This window comes from Neofelis nebulosa, chromosome 1, assembly GCF_028018385.1.
Source record: "Neofelis nebulosa isolate mNeoNeb1 chromosome 1, mNeoNeb1.pri, whole genome shotgun sequence".
NCBI classification, from domain to species: Eukaryota; Metazoa; Chordata; class Mammalia; order Carnivora; family Felidae; genus Neofelis; species Neofelis nebulosa.
The window spans coordinates 110978257-110994392 of record NC_080782.1 but is presented as its reverse complement, the minus strand read 5'-3'; the positions used below and the strand labels follow the sequence as shown (position 1 = coordinate 110994392).

General features: G+C 38.9%; 1 protein-coding gene across 5 annotated transcripts in view; it reads left to right on the top strand.

Moving 5' to 3' along the window:
* The window catches only part of ZSWIM6 (zinc finger SWIM-type containing 6), a 196132-nt gene that overhangs the window by 66382 nt on the left and 113614 nt on the right, over nt 1–16136 (top strand). For 2 of the 5 annotated variants that reach the window (XM_058731683.1, XM_058731674.1), the window contains one exon: nt 4797–4930. The exons of 1 other annotated variant lie outside the window; for it this stretch is intronic. In XM_058731683.1, coding sequence (XP_058587666.1) covers nt 4831–4930 — 100 coding nt within the window. In that variant the 5' untranslated portion in view covers nt 4797–4830. Of the gene's footprint in view, nt 1–1895; nt 2193–4488; nt 4931–16136 lie in introns of those variants that run through there. 2 more of the 5 variants (XM_058731665.1, XM_058731657.1) reach the window with 2 other exon arrangements.

Sequence of the window (16136 nt, the reverse complement as noted above, 5' to 3'; positions counted from 1 at the left end):
GGGCAGCAGACCTTAAGGTTGACAAAGGCAGGTGGGCTTTAAAGAGGAAACCCTTAACAGTTGCTATTCCTGTAACTCTTGTCGCTTTTCTCCTAGAAACTGCCTTTTCATTTTTGGGGCTGAGATACGAGGCAGAGAAGGTGAACTCAAGAGAGAAGAAGGATTCTCACCACTCCCTCTAGTCCCCTTGTTCCCTTCATGGCCCTGCCCAGTCTACTATTTTCCAAACTACTTGTTTACAAATCAGAGAGTCATGTAGGGAGGTATTTTTGGGTTTTTTTGGTTTTTGTTTTAACCAAGTAGTTTCCCAGGCCCCACTGTCAGCTTTTATACTTTAGGAAGTCTGAGGCTTGAATCGTGAAAATCTCTGTATTTGTTGACTTATTATGCAGGTAGGTGCTTTTGATGCCCAGTTAGATTTGAGAATTATTGGATACTGACTCATCCTGACCTTGGAAGTTCTGAGTCGTAAGTCATAGGTCCAGTGGGACTTACTACTCGACAGATAAAGCCACAGGTACCAGGTGTTCATGAACTAAGAGGGCTTCAAGGAATGAAAGAGCATTTGTACTTCTCTCTAGTCATCTGGTTGGTGGATGTTGTGTTTTTAGTGCCATATTAAAATATATTAGCTTTGTCCTCTTTTATATTTGTAAGTTGATGGAAAGCTCCATTTGAAGATGTGATGGGTAAGCTGACAACCTCCCATACCCCTAAAACAAGATGAGACCAATTAAAAAATGTGTACTTTCTTTACATAAATGTGTTACCTAAGTAGATTTTTTATAAATAGGATCTACATTGTTTTTCTTCATAATCATCCGTCTTTTTCTATTAGTGGAGTGTGGTCTTCTCTTAGTTTCTTCTTTTATCTTCACATTAATTTGAGAAATTTAAACATGTATTTTGATGACATTTGTCTTTTGCAGTTTTCATCATCGTTGGGGAGGCTGATGGAGTTTATGAGGGGCTGACTCCTCAGAGAGGGAGGAAATTATGGAGGAGGCAGCATTTGAGCCAAATCTCTAAAATGTGGGAGAAGATGTGAGTTTAGAGATTGGTATTCTCTCTTGTTGGGAGGATATTCCAGATACAGGAAAATGTGAGCAAAGTTAACAGGCATGTTTGAGAAACAGCAGGCCCTCCTCCCATGGGGCCAAAATGTAGGCTCCTTGAAAGAAAAGCATAGAATGCTAGACTAGGGGCAGAGTGTCAGGAGCTTTAAAGAATTTCTGTTTGGACTTTATGCTGTGTGTCATAGTTTTTATAGGGAAATGGACTCAGATTTTAAAATAGTAACTTCATAACTATAATTGTAGCACTATATCTTAGGAGAATAAAATCTTTTATATGAATTCTATTTCAGAACTTTCAAAACTGCATATGTGCAGGTGTCTGTTCCACACAAAGCAAACATCTTTAACTGCTTTCTCCTGACACGTACTTTGCAGTCCGGTGACTCTGGGTCATGCCTGCCCTAGGAAAACTGGGACTTGGGAGTACTGAAATAAATGAGAACCTCATCATGTGGAGAACAGCCTTAGCCGCATTTGGATCTTCTGCCTCTCAGGGTTTGGGCCTTCTTCCTGCTTCAGTCATTCTGTTTTGTCCTCCTGCTCCCTGCCCTGTCTCCAGCTTTCCCCTCTCTTACTAACATACAGGGGCTTTGAACCTTGTGCTTGAAAGTTTGTGTCATCTTGCTACACCTTTTGGGAACTACTTGGCTACCCTTACGAGATCCTGTTCAAAACCGTGTTTCTGGTGTGTTTTTAGCAGCTAATGAAAGTTGCCTATTACTGTCTTTTCATATATTCTTAAAGTTGAAACCATTGGTATGCTTAATAATTTGTATAATTAATAGAATAAGTAATCATTTATTAATATGATGGTTTACATAAATATAAAACCTAGGAATTTCACAGAGCCCGGGTGTAGTAATCTCTAACAGATCTGGAAAGAAGGTCAAAGACTAGTTGAAAGGACTAGTTTTTCCTCATCTAAAAAAAATTTTTTTTTTTGATGTTTATTTGTTTTTAGACAGAGAGACAGAGTGTGAGCGGGAGATACAGAATCTGAAACAGATTCCAGGCTCCAGGCTGTCAGCACAGAGCCTGATGCGGGGCTCTGACTCACAAACCATGAGATCATGACCTGAGCCAAAGTTGGATGCTTAAACCAACTGAGCCACCCAGGTGCCCCAGTTTATCCTCATTTGTAAAAAAATAGAATATTTTTTAAAGGATATATAAAAGACACGTTTGTCTACAGTGAGTATCAAAATTTTGCTTTAACTGTGTTTTCAACGTTTTCAATCTTTCTAGTAATGGTCTGAGGCTTTAAGAAGACCAGAAGTGCTTGCCATAATTGGTCGGGAGTCCTGTTTCTGAATGGATGTTGTCAAAAAGCTACTTTGAAATCACAGTAGATACTATTTCAGTATGATACTTTGCTATAATTTATCCCAGAAATCCTGAAAAGGATTTAGTTTGGTTTAAAAATGGACAAAACTCCCCAAATCTAAAATGTATTTATGGAAACCAGATCTTGTTGTCTGTGGAACACATATCTTACTTTCTACTAGATTTTAAAATGATCAGTAACTTATATGCAGTGTGAAATATAATGCATCATGAAAATTCTATGAACCCCATGCATACAAAATTTGATAAATATAATAAAGGTAGCATTTCAAATTGAAGGAGGAAAGATTATTCAGTAAATAATGTTGGAACTGCTGGGTATTCATCTAGAAAAAAAAACAAAGGATAAACTTCACAAATACTGAAATGTAAAACTGAAAACATAATAGGTATTATAAGAAACCACAGGAGAGTTCTTTTATAAACTGCATTGGGAATTAGTCTGTCTGATAAACAAAAGCCATAAAATAATTGATTGATAACAATCCACCTACATGAAATTCCTAAATTTCTGTGTTCCACAAACCACCAAAATAATTTACCAGAAGAAAAAAGTTTTTTGCAACTCATATTACCAACAAAGGGCTAATTTCCTTAATATATAAAAAGCTCCTTCAAGTTCATTATAGACAAAAGATACTTAGCTAAAAATGCTTCTACAAAGCAGTAAGAAAATCACAACCAACCCAATAGAAAAATGGACAAAGTTTTAATTTTACAGTTCACAAGGAAATACAAATGGCTCTTAAATGTATAAAAAGATGCTCAACTTCATTCATATGAGAAACGTAAAATAAAACTACTTTGAGATACCTTTTTTTTTTTTTTTTTTAAAGAGATCTGTTTTCCAAAAATAAAAAAGCTTCGTAACAATGACCTGACAACGAATGGGGGATCTGGGACCACTGTGAAATAAAGGAGAGCCTCTTAATGCAGGAACATAGTCTGAGCTGAGTGAGGTTGAAATAGCATCCTTCTGCCATTCTGGTAGGAGTGGAAGAGGTACGCCTCAATGCAGGGCAGTTTGCAGGCATCTTTCAAAATTACAAATGTATATTTGCTTTGACCCAGCAATTCTCCATCTAGGAATTTATTCTAGAGATATCATCATATAAGAGTTTGACTGCATCCTTATTTGAAATAGTAAAAAATTGGAAATTACCTACATACTCGTATATGGGGGACCACTAAATCAGTTGTGGGATTCCATGCAGCTCTAGAAAAGAAGGGAGCCAAGGAGAGAAAGCATGTGTGGTGTTTACTATTATGTAAAAAAGCGAGAAAATAGAATATATACTAAACTACTCCTGGGTTATTACAAGGGAAATAAATCACATTGGTTTTCATGGAGTGAGAACCGGTTACCCTGGGGTACAGGGTTGGAGGGAGATTTTTGTCACTGTATACTGTTATTTTTGTGTTTGGACCATTTGAAGGTATACTCTCTTGAAAAAATAAGTGCTAAGATAAATTAAGGAAGGGTATTGAAAAAACCGAACATTATATTGTTTTAATAAACTTAATTTCTTTGCTTGAAAAGTAACATTTTTAAGGGGGGAAAATGTGGGCCTTGTAGTGGGAGCATGTGTGTTTAATTAAATTGCCTCCTCAGCAACATTAAAAATCGGCCAGTTGTGATTTGGTGCAGAATATATTACAACCCTGTAGGAGACCGAGTTCGGAAGTTTGCTTTGAAGTTCCAGAAAAGAAGGGGTTAAAGGTGTGATGCAGGTAAAGGAAGGGTTAAGGACATTATGCAAGCTGTTAAGTAAAAAGGAAGTGCATTACAAAATGCTGAGCTCAGGAGTTTGGCTGCCAGCCAAGCCTTTGCTTTCTTCACTACAGCTGAGGGCTTTCGAAGCTTCCCACCAGTGGGTTTGTCTGAACTGTTTAGGAATGCGGCCGCGGTCGCCAGCTGACGTCAGCGCCGCCGGTTCAGCCGCGGGCCAGAGCCCGGGACTGACAGCGTAGGGGGCGGGGAGGGGCGGGGCCTGCATGTGACTGACAGTGTGGGGCGGGGCGGTGTGTGTGTGTGTGACTGACAGCCGAGGCAGGGTTGCGCGCGGTTTTGCAGTTTCATAATGAATGCTAAATTCTGATTATTTTCTGTGTGGTAAGGTGAAAGACTTTTTTTCCCCCCTCGTTTTCGAAAGCCAGGGCTCGTATTGCTTCAATTTAAATGGCATAAAACCAAGTATTTGTAACATCAAATTGTCAGATTTCATGGGCCGTTGTGTTTGTTTTTGCTTCTGACAGGGAAACAAACAGTAAAAACTATGGCGATCTTTGATGGTGGAGGGGTTGGGGTGATGACTTTTGCTGGATAATGAGGTTCTTGATTTTTTTTTTTTTAATCTTAAGTCCATTTTATTTCAGAATTGTACCAGAAAGAAATTGTAAAGGCTCTCAGATGCAGTTCTGTAAAACAGAACACCAAAAAGAAGAAATACTATGTGGAAAACTGCCAAAGTTGAATACAGTTCTATTAAAAACACCTTTGGGCATGACAGGTATGGGTTATTGTTGCTGATTCTTCAGCTCTTAAAAATGGGGACTTTTCCCTGGTGACATCTTTCAAAGATCAGGTTTGCTGCTACATTTTCTCCCCTTACATCCTGTTCTCATGTGGTTAATTTTACTTTGAAAAACATTTATGTTTCTCAACTATTTATTAAGTAGATCATTTTGGTTAGTTATAGTCAAGAGTTTTGTTAATCTTCTGGTTCTTAGTTTGATGTGAGTCAGTCAGGAATGCAAGTTCATTAAGTTTTTGTGTGGGGTGATGAGAGGTATGGGTGGTCAGCGTGGAGTGCAGTACAAGTTTATAAACAAGGATCTGTAGCTCCTTGGAGCCGTTGAACTTGATGGAAAGCTTTGTTACTTGATCAGGCCAATAGGGAAGCCTTCTTTGAGTGGCTGCTGGAATTATCTAGTATAGCTAATTTAAGTGAGTGGCTTAGAGTAACTGTTACCCCAAATTTATAAGTTTTTTATTATGACTTTCCTTCAATACAGAAGGTTTTAGCTTTTTTATTTTTATTTTATTTTTTTTTAAAGTACACTCTACACCCAGCACAACCCCAATATCAAGAGTAGTGCACTCTACCATCTGAGCTAAGGTAGCCAGGAAACCCCAGGAGGTTTTAGTTTTTCAGGAAAGGAAGCCTTATGCATATTTATCCTTCTTGCTAAGAAGCTGCTTCTGCACTTGTTTTAGGCATTGATGGCATTCACCTTCTGGAGTCCGTCACTATGATTTCACTTGTGTGTAGCAGCCTCAGCTAAGGTGAAGCCATCATGTACACTAGGAGTAAACAAAGAGCAAAAAAACCAGGACGTTGTTCGGCGAAACACAACATGGTTGACAACGTGCTTAGCCTTAAATTATTTAGAGAGTCTCACGTGGTCAGCCCTAAATTGTCGATTCGACAGAATTTTAGAGTTTTCAGAGTTTGTGCCTAGTGTCATAATTATTTATTTGTTTTCTTTCTAAAGCATCAGGCTACATGTTAAAGACTTGTGTTTTTCACTTAGGTGTCTTTGGTGATAATAATACATTTTATGCAGATTAATACCAGAAGTATAAAAGACCATAAACTATTCTGTTATTTATTGTTATTATTTTGTTTGTTTTTTGAGAGAGAGTGCATGCTTACACGTGTGTGATTAGGGAAGGGGCAGAGAGAGAAGGAGAGAATCTTTAAAAAAAAAATTTTTTTTTTTTTAAAGTTTATTTATTTTTGAGACAGAGAGAGACAGAACATGAACGGGGGTGGGTCAGAGAGAGAGGGAGACACAGAATCGGAAACAGGCTCCAGGCTCTGAGCAGTCAGCACAGAGCCCGACGTGGGGCTCGAACTCATGGACTGCGAGATCATGACCTGAGCAGAAGTCGGACGCCCAACCGACTGAGCCACCCAGGCGCCCTGAGAAGGAGAGAATCTTAAGCAGGCTCCATGCCCAGTGTAGAGCCTGACACAAGGCTTGATCCCACAACTGTGAAATCATGACGTGAGCCAAAATCAAGAGTTGGACACTTAACCGATTGAGCCACCCAGGCACCCCTATTCTGTTATATTAGATCCAAATATTAAAGTTACTTCATTTAATACGTGGAATATCCACAGGAGTATTTGGTATATTCAACACTGAATTCAGAAAGAGGTTATGAATTCTTGCTTAGTCACCAAGTACATGGCATTCTCCACTCACTTTTGATTGCACTGTGTCTTGGTTTCACTGGAGGGAAATGCTTTTAATTAGTTCCCCCATAATAGGACTCAAGGCAAAAAAGGTTATTAACATAAAAATTCTGAGCAATGATACAATCTGGTTGGGCTCCCCAGGCAGCAGAAGAAATGAGTTAGTGTGAGTCCTTACTGACACCCCAGTAAGGTGTCAGTCTGAAGCTCCCCAGCACTGTTGTGAGGACCTCACTGGGCTGCCCTGTGTTCTGGGAGAGGAGCCCTGAGTGCTTTGAGTGTGGACGGGTTTAGAATTAAAGCTTTTCTTCTTTGCTTTTGCAAAAATAGTTATTATTTTTTCTAAAAACACCTTCAAAATAATGACTGAATGCTTATTGTCTTCTTGAATGAGTCTATCTGGAGTTTGTAGAAGACAAGTATGACTTAATTAATGGACTGCTTTTTAAGCTCTACTTAATACCAAGTGAGGTGAGCACATTTTAGCTTCTAAAGGATGGGAACATGGCAAAGATTGCCATGCAGCGGTCTGTGTTGGAAGTTTTTGCCCCAAACCGCAGTATGCTTTACTGTCCAAATACTATGATGTGTTTTAGGGATTTTCAGCCTTATCTTTAATAAGAACACTTTAAAATCACTTCTTGTCTAGTTAACCCATGTTTTAAAAGATGCTATCTACAAATACATTGCGTTTGTAATTACTATGTGTTCAATGAAAAAAAAAAACACCTAAAAAAAAAAGCACCGAAGACATTATAGCAGGCAATACCCAACAGCCTCATATAACCAATATAACCACACTGAGTTGATTTAATTCCAGCCCACAAGGAAAAGGAAACAACCGTTGTTAGCCTTGTAGCTCACCCCTAGTAAATCTTTAATTTCCATTGGATGGCTTGATACTTTGAGCAAAGCATGTAGATACTTTTCCAGTGAATCACAGCAGATTGAGACTGGGACCCCAATACTGAGACTTCATGATTAAAAGAGAAAAACCTCAGGAGAGAAAGTGGAGCTACTTTTCTTGTAGGGAAAGAGCTGTTGGATAGGTCAGAGTTGCAACTATCATACTTCAGATCTGGCATCTTGTTTATTTGGAATGGGGTGTGAGGAAAGGCAGCATCTTTGCTCTGATCCTTTGAAGACTGATTGATGGCTCAGGCATAATGCTGTGGTTTCAGTATATTTCAAGACTTGAATTTAGAATCTTCCCCTCTCCTTCTCTTGCATATCACGAAATAGTGATATGAAGGCATTTATTGTTTTTGGTATTTGAAGCAGCTGGCAGCACATTTGTGTCTTCGTTCTGGTTAGTGTTTTAACTATTTGCATATTCCTTTTATGAGCTACTTCTTGGTTTTTACTGACATGGAATTAAGAGAAAGTTCAGTAGTGACAACAGATTTGTCAAAACCAGAATAGAAGCATGTTGTACTTAATTTTCAAAACTTCTGTTAGTCTTTGTTTTGGTTCCTCAGAGCATTGCTCAAGAATCTTTTAGGAGTGTCCATTTTGAATATTAAATTTAAAAATGGTTTATTTTGGGGGTGTCTGGGTGGCTCCATTGGTTGAGTGTCTGACTTCAGCTCAGGTCATGATCTCACAGTTGGTGAGTTTGAGCCCTGCTTTGGGGTCTGTGCTGACAGCTCAGAGCCTGGAGCCTGCTTCGGATTCTGTGTCTCCCTCTGTCTCTGCCCTTCCCCTGCTCACGCTCTGTCTCTGTCTCCTCTCTCTCAAAACTAAATAAACATTTTTAAAAAATGGCTTATTTTTAATTTATTCTCATTGAGGCTGGTTTCATATATTGCTTTTCATTTTGTTGTTGAAGGTATCTGTCATTAAAATTTATTTTCTGTTCCCATTCATTCATTCTTTTCTCAGAAACTTTTTGAATAGCTGCTATGTGCCAAACTTTATGTCAGGTATTGGATACATACTACTGAATAAAAACGCTTCCTTGCCTGATGGATTTGCAGTCTAATGGAAAGTAGAGATTATTAATAAAGTATGTGGGAAGAAGTTCCTGAGGGAAGAAGGACCTGATGTGGCGAAGGAACTGAAAGGAACTGAAAGGAACCAGTGTTGGATGGTGAAGTAGATGATGAAGGGACAGTGACCCTAGATAGGGTAGGAGAAATGGGCAGGGCAAGATCCTGTAAGGCATTTTTGAGGCATGGTAAGTAAGTAGCTTTTATTCTGAGTGTAATGGCAAGGCCCCCAACCCGCCCCCCTCCACCGGCTGCTCCGTGGAGAATAGGTTGGTGAATGCAAGAGTGGAAGCAGGGTATCCCGTAGAGAAGGTGGTTGCATTAGTTCAGGCAATATTAGCTCTTGCTGTTGTGGGGTGGTGGACATAGAAGGGGACAAATCAACAGGGTTTATTTTCTGCTTTGAACATCTGGGTGGTGCCTCTGTACTGGAGGGGTTTTGGAGTGTGACGAATCAAGGCTTGTTTTGCATGTATGTTTGAGCTATTCAGCAGAGAGGTCAGATAGGGAGAGTGGTGAAACCTTTTTTTCTTTTATAGAGTTACTTATGCTTTTAAAAACTGAGGATACAGGATTTTTGTTGGGTGTTCTTGTAACTCAGACTGAGTTAATAATAGTAGACTTCTATTTCCTCTGTTGAAGGGGAAATATCTTGTGGTAGTTATAACTGGCAACAAACAACCCCTGAACTGAAGAACTCAGCATGGGAGAACTCTCATGAAATATGCTATGCTCATGAAATATGATTGGAAGTTCAAGAAGACTGTATATGTTTCAGAGGAGTGAGCACCCAATACCTATTTTGATTTTTAGGTATTTTTTTGCTTATTTTTTGAATTATTTTTCCCCAAGGAATTTTTAGGAGGTTTAAGCAAAAGATATATTACAATAAAATTATAAAATAGAAATAAAAAGTAAAGAATTATAGATATTTGCCAGCTGTTTATGAAAATTAGAAATAGTGTACAGGTGTGTTTTTGTAACAGTGTTAGCATGAGGACATTGTTCCAATCTCAGTACATTTTTGTATTGGATAGAAAATCGGAAAGTTGGTGTTTATCATATATGTATATGTATATATGTGTGTGTGTGTGTGTGTGTGTATATATATATATATATATATATATATATATATATATTCAGAGGATGCCATTGACCTATTCATTGTAAGACCTGCCCTTGATTTATTTTTCTGGTTCTGATATGTACAGACATTGTCATGTGATTCTCTGTAAAAACTAGTTACATATTTGTGACAGAGCCACTTAATAAAGTTGTGGAAGTAGAACAGAACAAATGATGCTTCATTTGGCACTTTTCTCTAGGTAGTTGAGATATTTGATGATATAGACTAGATTGGATTGGGAATGCTGTGTTCATTAGTCCAGGCTAAGACTTTCTTGAAGCTGGGGATATGGCAAATGAGGTCATAGGATAATAGAACCAAAGACCTCTATCTCATAACAGAGAGAGAACTGACCCATATAATAGAATCTACAATAAAAGTTGAACACTGTATTTCTTGCATTATACTGATTTCTTACTGTGTATTATTTTATTCAAGCTTTAATCCTCATAAGAGGGCTGTGAAATAGTTGGCATGTGGATCTGCACTTTACAGATGAGGAAACTGGGTTGTGGGGAGGTTATTAGTTGTTGAAGGCTATGGAGCTAACATTGCCATTTGGGACTAGAACTCATGTTTGACTGTATCCAAAGCCCCTGCTTTCAGTCACTATTCTCTGTGGCTGGAACTGAACTAACAGGTCTGTGTTTTTTGCAGGCTTTTCTGAAGTAATGTGCTACACAGAGAAGTTAATGTGGTAGAGCTCAAGTAGGCTTTCATTTCTTAGTTTAGAAGCCCAAACGGTTGGAGTCTTTAATTTAGGGGTACTTTATAGATTATGAAGGCAGTGTTGTTTTAGTGTATGTCAAAGAAGTGTTTGGCTTAGAAATACTTGGTGAATCCTATATATGAGTATGTTTGTTGTTGCTGTGGGTAGGAGATGAGATCTGGTATTGGCCACATAAAGATTCTGGGCCACATTTCTCTATAACTCACAGACGTCCCAGTTAGAAGATAGTATCGCTGGTGACCTAAAAGCCATCTTTCAGTGTGTGTTGCTAGATGAGCTTGGGTCAGTTAATGTATATGCTATATTCTACCTCAGAAAGACTAGTTAGGTCTTTAGAACTTCTGTTCCTCCCCCACCCCTCCTCCTCTTTCTGTTTGTTTTAAACAACTGAGAACTTTAAGGGCAAAAAGCCTTCATAAAAAATTTACCAATGAAAGGTAATAGGAGCTTAAGTTATTCAAGATAAGCTTATCAGGGCTTGGAATACCAGCAGCCTGATTTTACTGTAAAAGCAAAAGCACAGATCATAATCTTTGTCTAACCTTCTTACGTATGGATTGGGTAGAGAAGTATGTGGATTGTAGGAATCACTGAGGACAGAAAGGGCAGATAGAAGTAGACTCTCTGCACATGAGCTTGTAGAACAAAAGGCATTCCTTTGTTGCTCAGGGAGTCCAAACACTGGGAAAGGAGTATAGTGAAAGGAAGCAGAAAGACTTGGTTCTCACAGTGCTATGCTGCTTGGTCATAATTCATGGAGGCCTTCTTAAGATGTGTTAATTCTGGTTACCCTTGGAATTTTCCTACTACTGACACTTCTCTTCATATAGCTTTATCCCTTCATCTTTCCCTCCCCCAGAAACTATATGAAACTTCTTGAAATTTTTAATGAGAATTTTAGATACTCCCACAGTAATTTCTAGGAGCCACAGCCTCTGATATCATGCTGCTTTTGGTCTTTTCTCTTGGGTGATTATATACCTGTCAGAGCTTATATACTTCTGATTGCCTCCTGAGGATGTGATAGCATACTGTTCCTTGATTCTCTAGAAGTGATCAGTGACCAGCAGGTAGGCTTTTTAGCCAGCTGATTAAGACCTCATGCCAGTGAGATTAAATCAAGGGTTTGATTCCTATAGGTCCATACCTCTGGGAGTGATTTAGTGTGGCTGTGCCATATCCTTTGGCCTCATTTAGCCCAGTAGCCCTAGCCTGCTGCCTTGCCAGCTACCATGCTTGGATTGCAAGACAGAATTAATTGAAAAGATGGATGGTCAAAAATAAGTTACTGAGTTTAGAAAAGCATAAAGCCCATGTGTCTTTACAGAAGCTAAGGAAAGTGAACAGGTGTGAAGAAAATGAGAAAGATGGACAAAAAGAATCAAAGAGAGGGGTGCCTGGGTGGCTCAGTCGGTTAAGCGTCAGACTCTTGAACTCGGCTTAGGTCATGATTTCGCTTTTGGGGAGTTTGAGCTCCACATCAGGCTCTGTGCTCACAGCGTGAAGCCTGTCTGGGATTCTCTTTTTGCCCCTACCTACCCCGCTATCTCTCAGAATAAATAAATAAAGTTTAAAAATAAAGAGACAGTGCCTGCATTTGGCCGGAACTGCTGTTGTAGAAATGACTCAGTTCATAAGAAACTCACTGCCTATCCTTGCTCTAGAGGGTCTCGTTTCAGTATATATCATCTACATTGAACAGGTTTAGAAGATTACTCAAATTTAGTATCCAAAGTGGATTTTTTTTGGTATATATTGATCCAGGTTTCAAAAAAAGCCTTCATGTAAGTAGAAAAGCTGTTTGTTCTTTGCTTATGAATATCTTTTTCAGATACTGTTAGAATCCACTGCTTCAGAATTGCTGAACCCTGGAGGTGGAAAGGCTCTTGAAGAGGCTGCTGTGGTAGTATATGAGAAGAGTTTGAAAGTTAAATGAAAAGCAGAAACTAACCAGTAAAGGTCCATGATAGCATGTGCTTTTCTTAGTGTTCTAGGTTGTTAATGGTATAAGTAATTATATTCTTACCTCTTAAGAGTGTACTTTTTAATTTGTGCAGTTAGGAAGGATTTGTGCTTTTGAAATACTAGAAATGAATGTCTTTTTTTATACTTAAAAACTAAATTCTATAGTCAGAATTTTGGACAGTGGGTGGATCTGTGAATTTTTGAAGCAGATTGCACATACATAGGTTTTGCTACTTAAGCATAATACGTGATTTTTCTTAATAGGAGGCTCTAAGAAAGACCATGAATCCAACTGAAAACCACTGAGGATATCACAGAAGAGTTGAGTTTTAAAATTGACATTTCTTCGAGGTGATCTAATCATCCCATCAGTTAAAAATGAGAAAACTGAGGCAATGAGAAATTGAGTGGATTTTAAAGGACAAAATACAGTAGTCAAAGAATTGGAACGAAGACTCCAGGCTTTTGACTTGTAGTTCAGTTGTGTTATCAGCACCAGTAAGGCCCTTTGAACATGGATGAAGCTAAAGGAGTAAGAAATGACAAGTACTTTTGTTCATTGGACTCGTGAAACCTATCTGGGGGTTTTGAAAGTCTCGGTAGTTTTATTTTATTTTATTTTTTATTTTTTTTCAATATATGAAATTTATTGTCAAATTGGTTTCCATACAACACCAGTGCTCATCCCAAAAGGTGCCCTCCTCAATACCCATCACTCACCCTCCCCTCCCTCCCTCCCTCCCTCCCCCCATCAACCCTTAGTTTGTTCTCAGTTTTTAAGAAGTCTCGGTAATTTTAAAACAAAAATTTGATGCCATACTAGTCTGTTTTATTTAAATGAAACCTCTTATTCCCTAGCTAGGTAATGAGAAGGGAGACATAGTAACAAATGTTATGGATTGTGATAAGAGGTATGGATGTGATACTGGAAGGACACAGACATGGCTGTCCTGTCCTGTAAGATGTTCCTTTAAATTCTTCCATGTAAAGATACAGTATTATTAGAGAAAAAATGGCTGATTTACTAAGATACTTTGCTTTTTATATCCATCAGCTCTTGCTTATAGTTTAGTTGGTGTAGTTTCCATGCAGTGATAAGGTCTTTTTTCCCAAGAAAGCCATTGTGACCTATAGAGTAGAGTTCCTTGCCTTTCACAGTCGATGCTATCAGCAGGCCTGGGCGTTTACAGTCACTTATTAGATTTGGCTGACCAGAGAGTTTGCAGAGATTGAAAGATTATTCTATGATTATCTTTTGGTTGTATTACTTTTGATGGCGTCATATCCATTCTAGTTCCTGTGAATCAGTGGTGTGCTCTGGGCCTGCTGTTTAGTTGATTTTCTTTTTCATTTATGCTTAAGTCTACAATATTAAGACATTAACATTAAGCTTCACTTCCCATCATCATGGTCTAGACCTGAGCTGCCCAGTAAGTTAGCCACTTCCCACATGTGGCCATTTAAATTTAAATTAGTTAAAATTAAATAACAGTAAAAGTTCAGTTTCTCAGTTATGCATTTCAAGTGCACAATAACCACAGATCTAGTAGCTACTGTATTGAACCAGTTCAGGTGTAGAAGAACATTTCCATTGTCAAAAAGTTCTGTTAGACAACACGGGTCTAAAGTGTTATTCCTCATTCACACAGTGCAAACCTTTCTGAAAGCCCCTCAGCATAGTATTAGTAAATGGCCGTGGCCCCCCAGTTGCATTCATTGCAGAAGAGGATATGCAACAGATAATGGGATTTTTTCTGGCTGGAGTTAGGTGTGCAACTGGGTTAGATGTAGCCATGATTTAGATGTAGCCATGATTTTATTAATAGATGAACACATTTTATTAATAGAATAATGCAATCAGAAGATACAGGTTGAGATCCAGGTCTGCTCCTTCCTTACTGGCAGTAGGGAGTTGGGCTAATCACTTGATGTCTTTGAACTTTGGCTTCTTCACTTGTAAAATAAGGATCTGTTTCATAAGGTTGTTGTGTCAAAAGCATTGGAAAGTAGTTTATAAACTGAAGTCTATAAGTATATGGTATGAACTTACATGTACCAGCAGTATTAATTTGCAGTAGTAATTTTTAAGTTCTGACATCCTGCCTGGAAGGTACTATGAACTCATTGATAAAGAACTCGAGGGATGCCTGGGTGGTTCAGCAACTGACCGGCTCAGGTCATGATCTCGCAGTTCTTGAGTTCGAGCCCTGCATTGGGCTCTGTGCTGATAGCTCAGAACCTGGAGCCTGCTTTGGATTCTGTGTCACCCTCTCTGCCACTCTCCCCCTCATGCTCTGTCTCTCTGTCTCTGTCCCTGAAAAAATGAATGAACATTAAAAAAAAAAAAAAGAAAAAGAAGTTGAAAACCATATGAACAAGCCAACATGTGCTTTAGAGATCAGAAAACTGTCCAGTGACATTATATGGTTAATTTATGGACTGTGTTAAAGATAAAATGATAAGGGTGCCCCTGCTTCTTAATAATATATCTAAAAGTTCTAGCAACCATTTCACTTGTTTCTGGACCAGTAGGTTGCTCGTTAAACATCACATGGAAAGAAAGATCACTTATAACAACGTTTTTTAATGTTCTCTGTACAGAAGTTTCTAGTATTTTTACCAGAATTCATGATCTTTCTTTTTTTTTTTTTTTTTTTTTTTTTTTAAATTTTTTTTTTTCAACGTTTTTTATTTATTTTTGGGACAGAGAGAGACAGAGCATGAACGGGGGAGGGGCAGAGAGAGAGGGAGACACAGAATCGGAAACAGGCTCCAGGCTCCGAGCCATCAGCCCAGAGCCTGACGCGGGGCTCGAACTCACGGACCGCGAGATCGTGACCTGGCTGAAGTCGGACGCTTAACCGACTGCGCCACCCAGGCGCCCCAGAATTCATGATCTTTCTGATCTCACTGGGAATTGGAGCACAGCATTAGGGCATTATCCCTGTTACATAGTGTGGCAGGCAGGTTGCAGTGGACCCCGGGCTGCTGGGGAGTGGGGTGGGTTGTATGTGGGGAGTTGTGCTTTGGATCAGTCTGACTTGGTCACTGATGATTAAGAAACAATTGCAGAGGTTGCATTTGTGTCAGTTTCTTACCTTAGATGAGTAGAAATGAAGTCTATGAGGCAACCTTCTGTTAGTGAAGAATACAAACATAATCTTCAGCAAGTGATACTGTTCCAAATCAGATGGCACCACCCAGATGGTAAATTTTACTTTGTTTATTCCAACCCTACACTCCACTGTCAGTAGGATGGTTATCTATGCATTCAGTACTGTACAAATTGTACAAGCCAATGAGCCTTCTGCCCAGAATCATAAAGTGAGAGGAAGCAAGAATGTTAGGAACCAAAAACATTTCATATGTTTAAAGTTCAGCTTTTTGTTTTTATAGAATTTTACCCCAGTCTAATACTGAATTTTGACACTGACATTTTATCCCTCAAAAGCCACTTCCTCCATGAACCTTTATTTCCTCCCCACACCCCACTCTCTATCCCCCACAAATGAGCTGCCCTTTCTCTGTTTTTTAGCACTTTGCTTATGTCTTAGTTATACTAGCCCTTTCTTCCTCCCTCCTTTCCTTCCTTTGGTGATGGCAAGATTTTGAAGTAGGCAGGGTGCCTGTGAGTTGTTACCTCAAGACTATAGTTTTTGAAGGACAAGGACAGTCGTGAGAAAGAGAAAGTAAAATTTGCTGTGC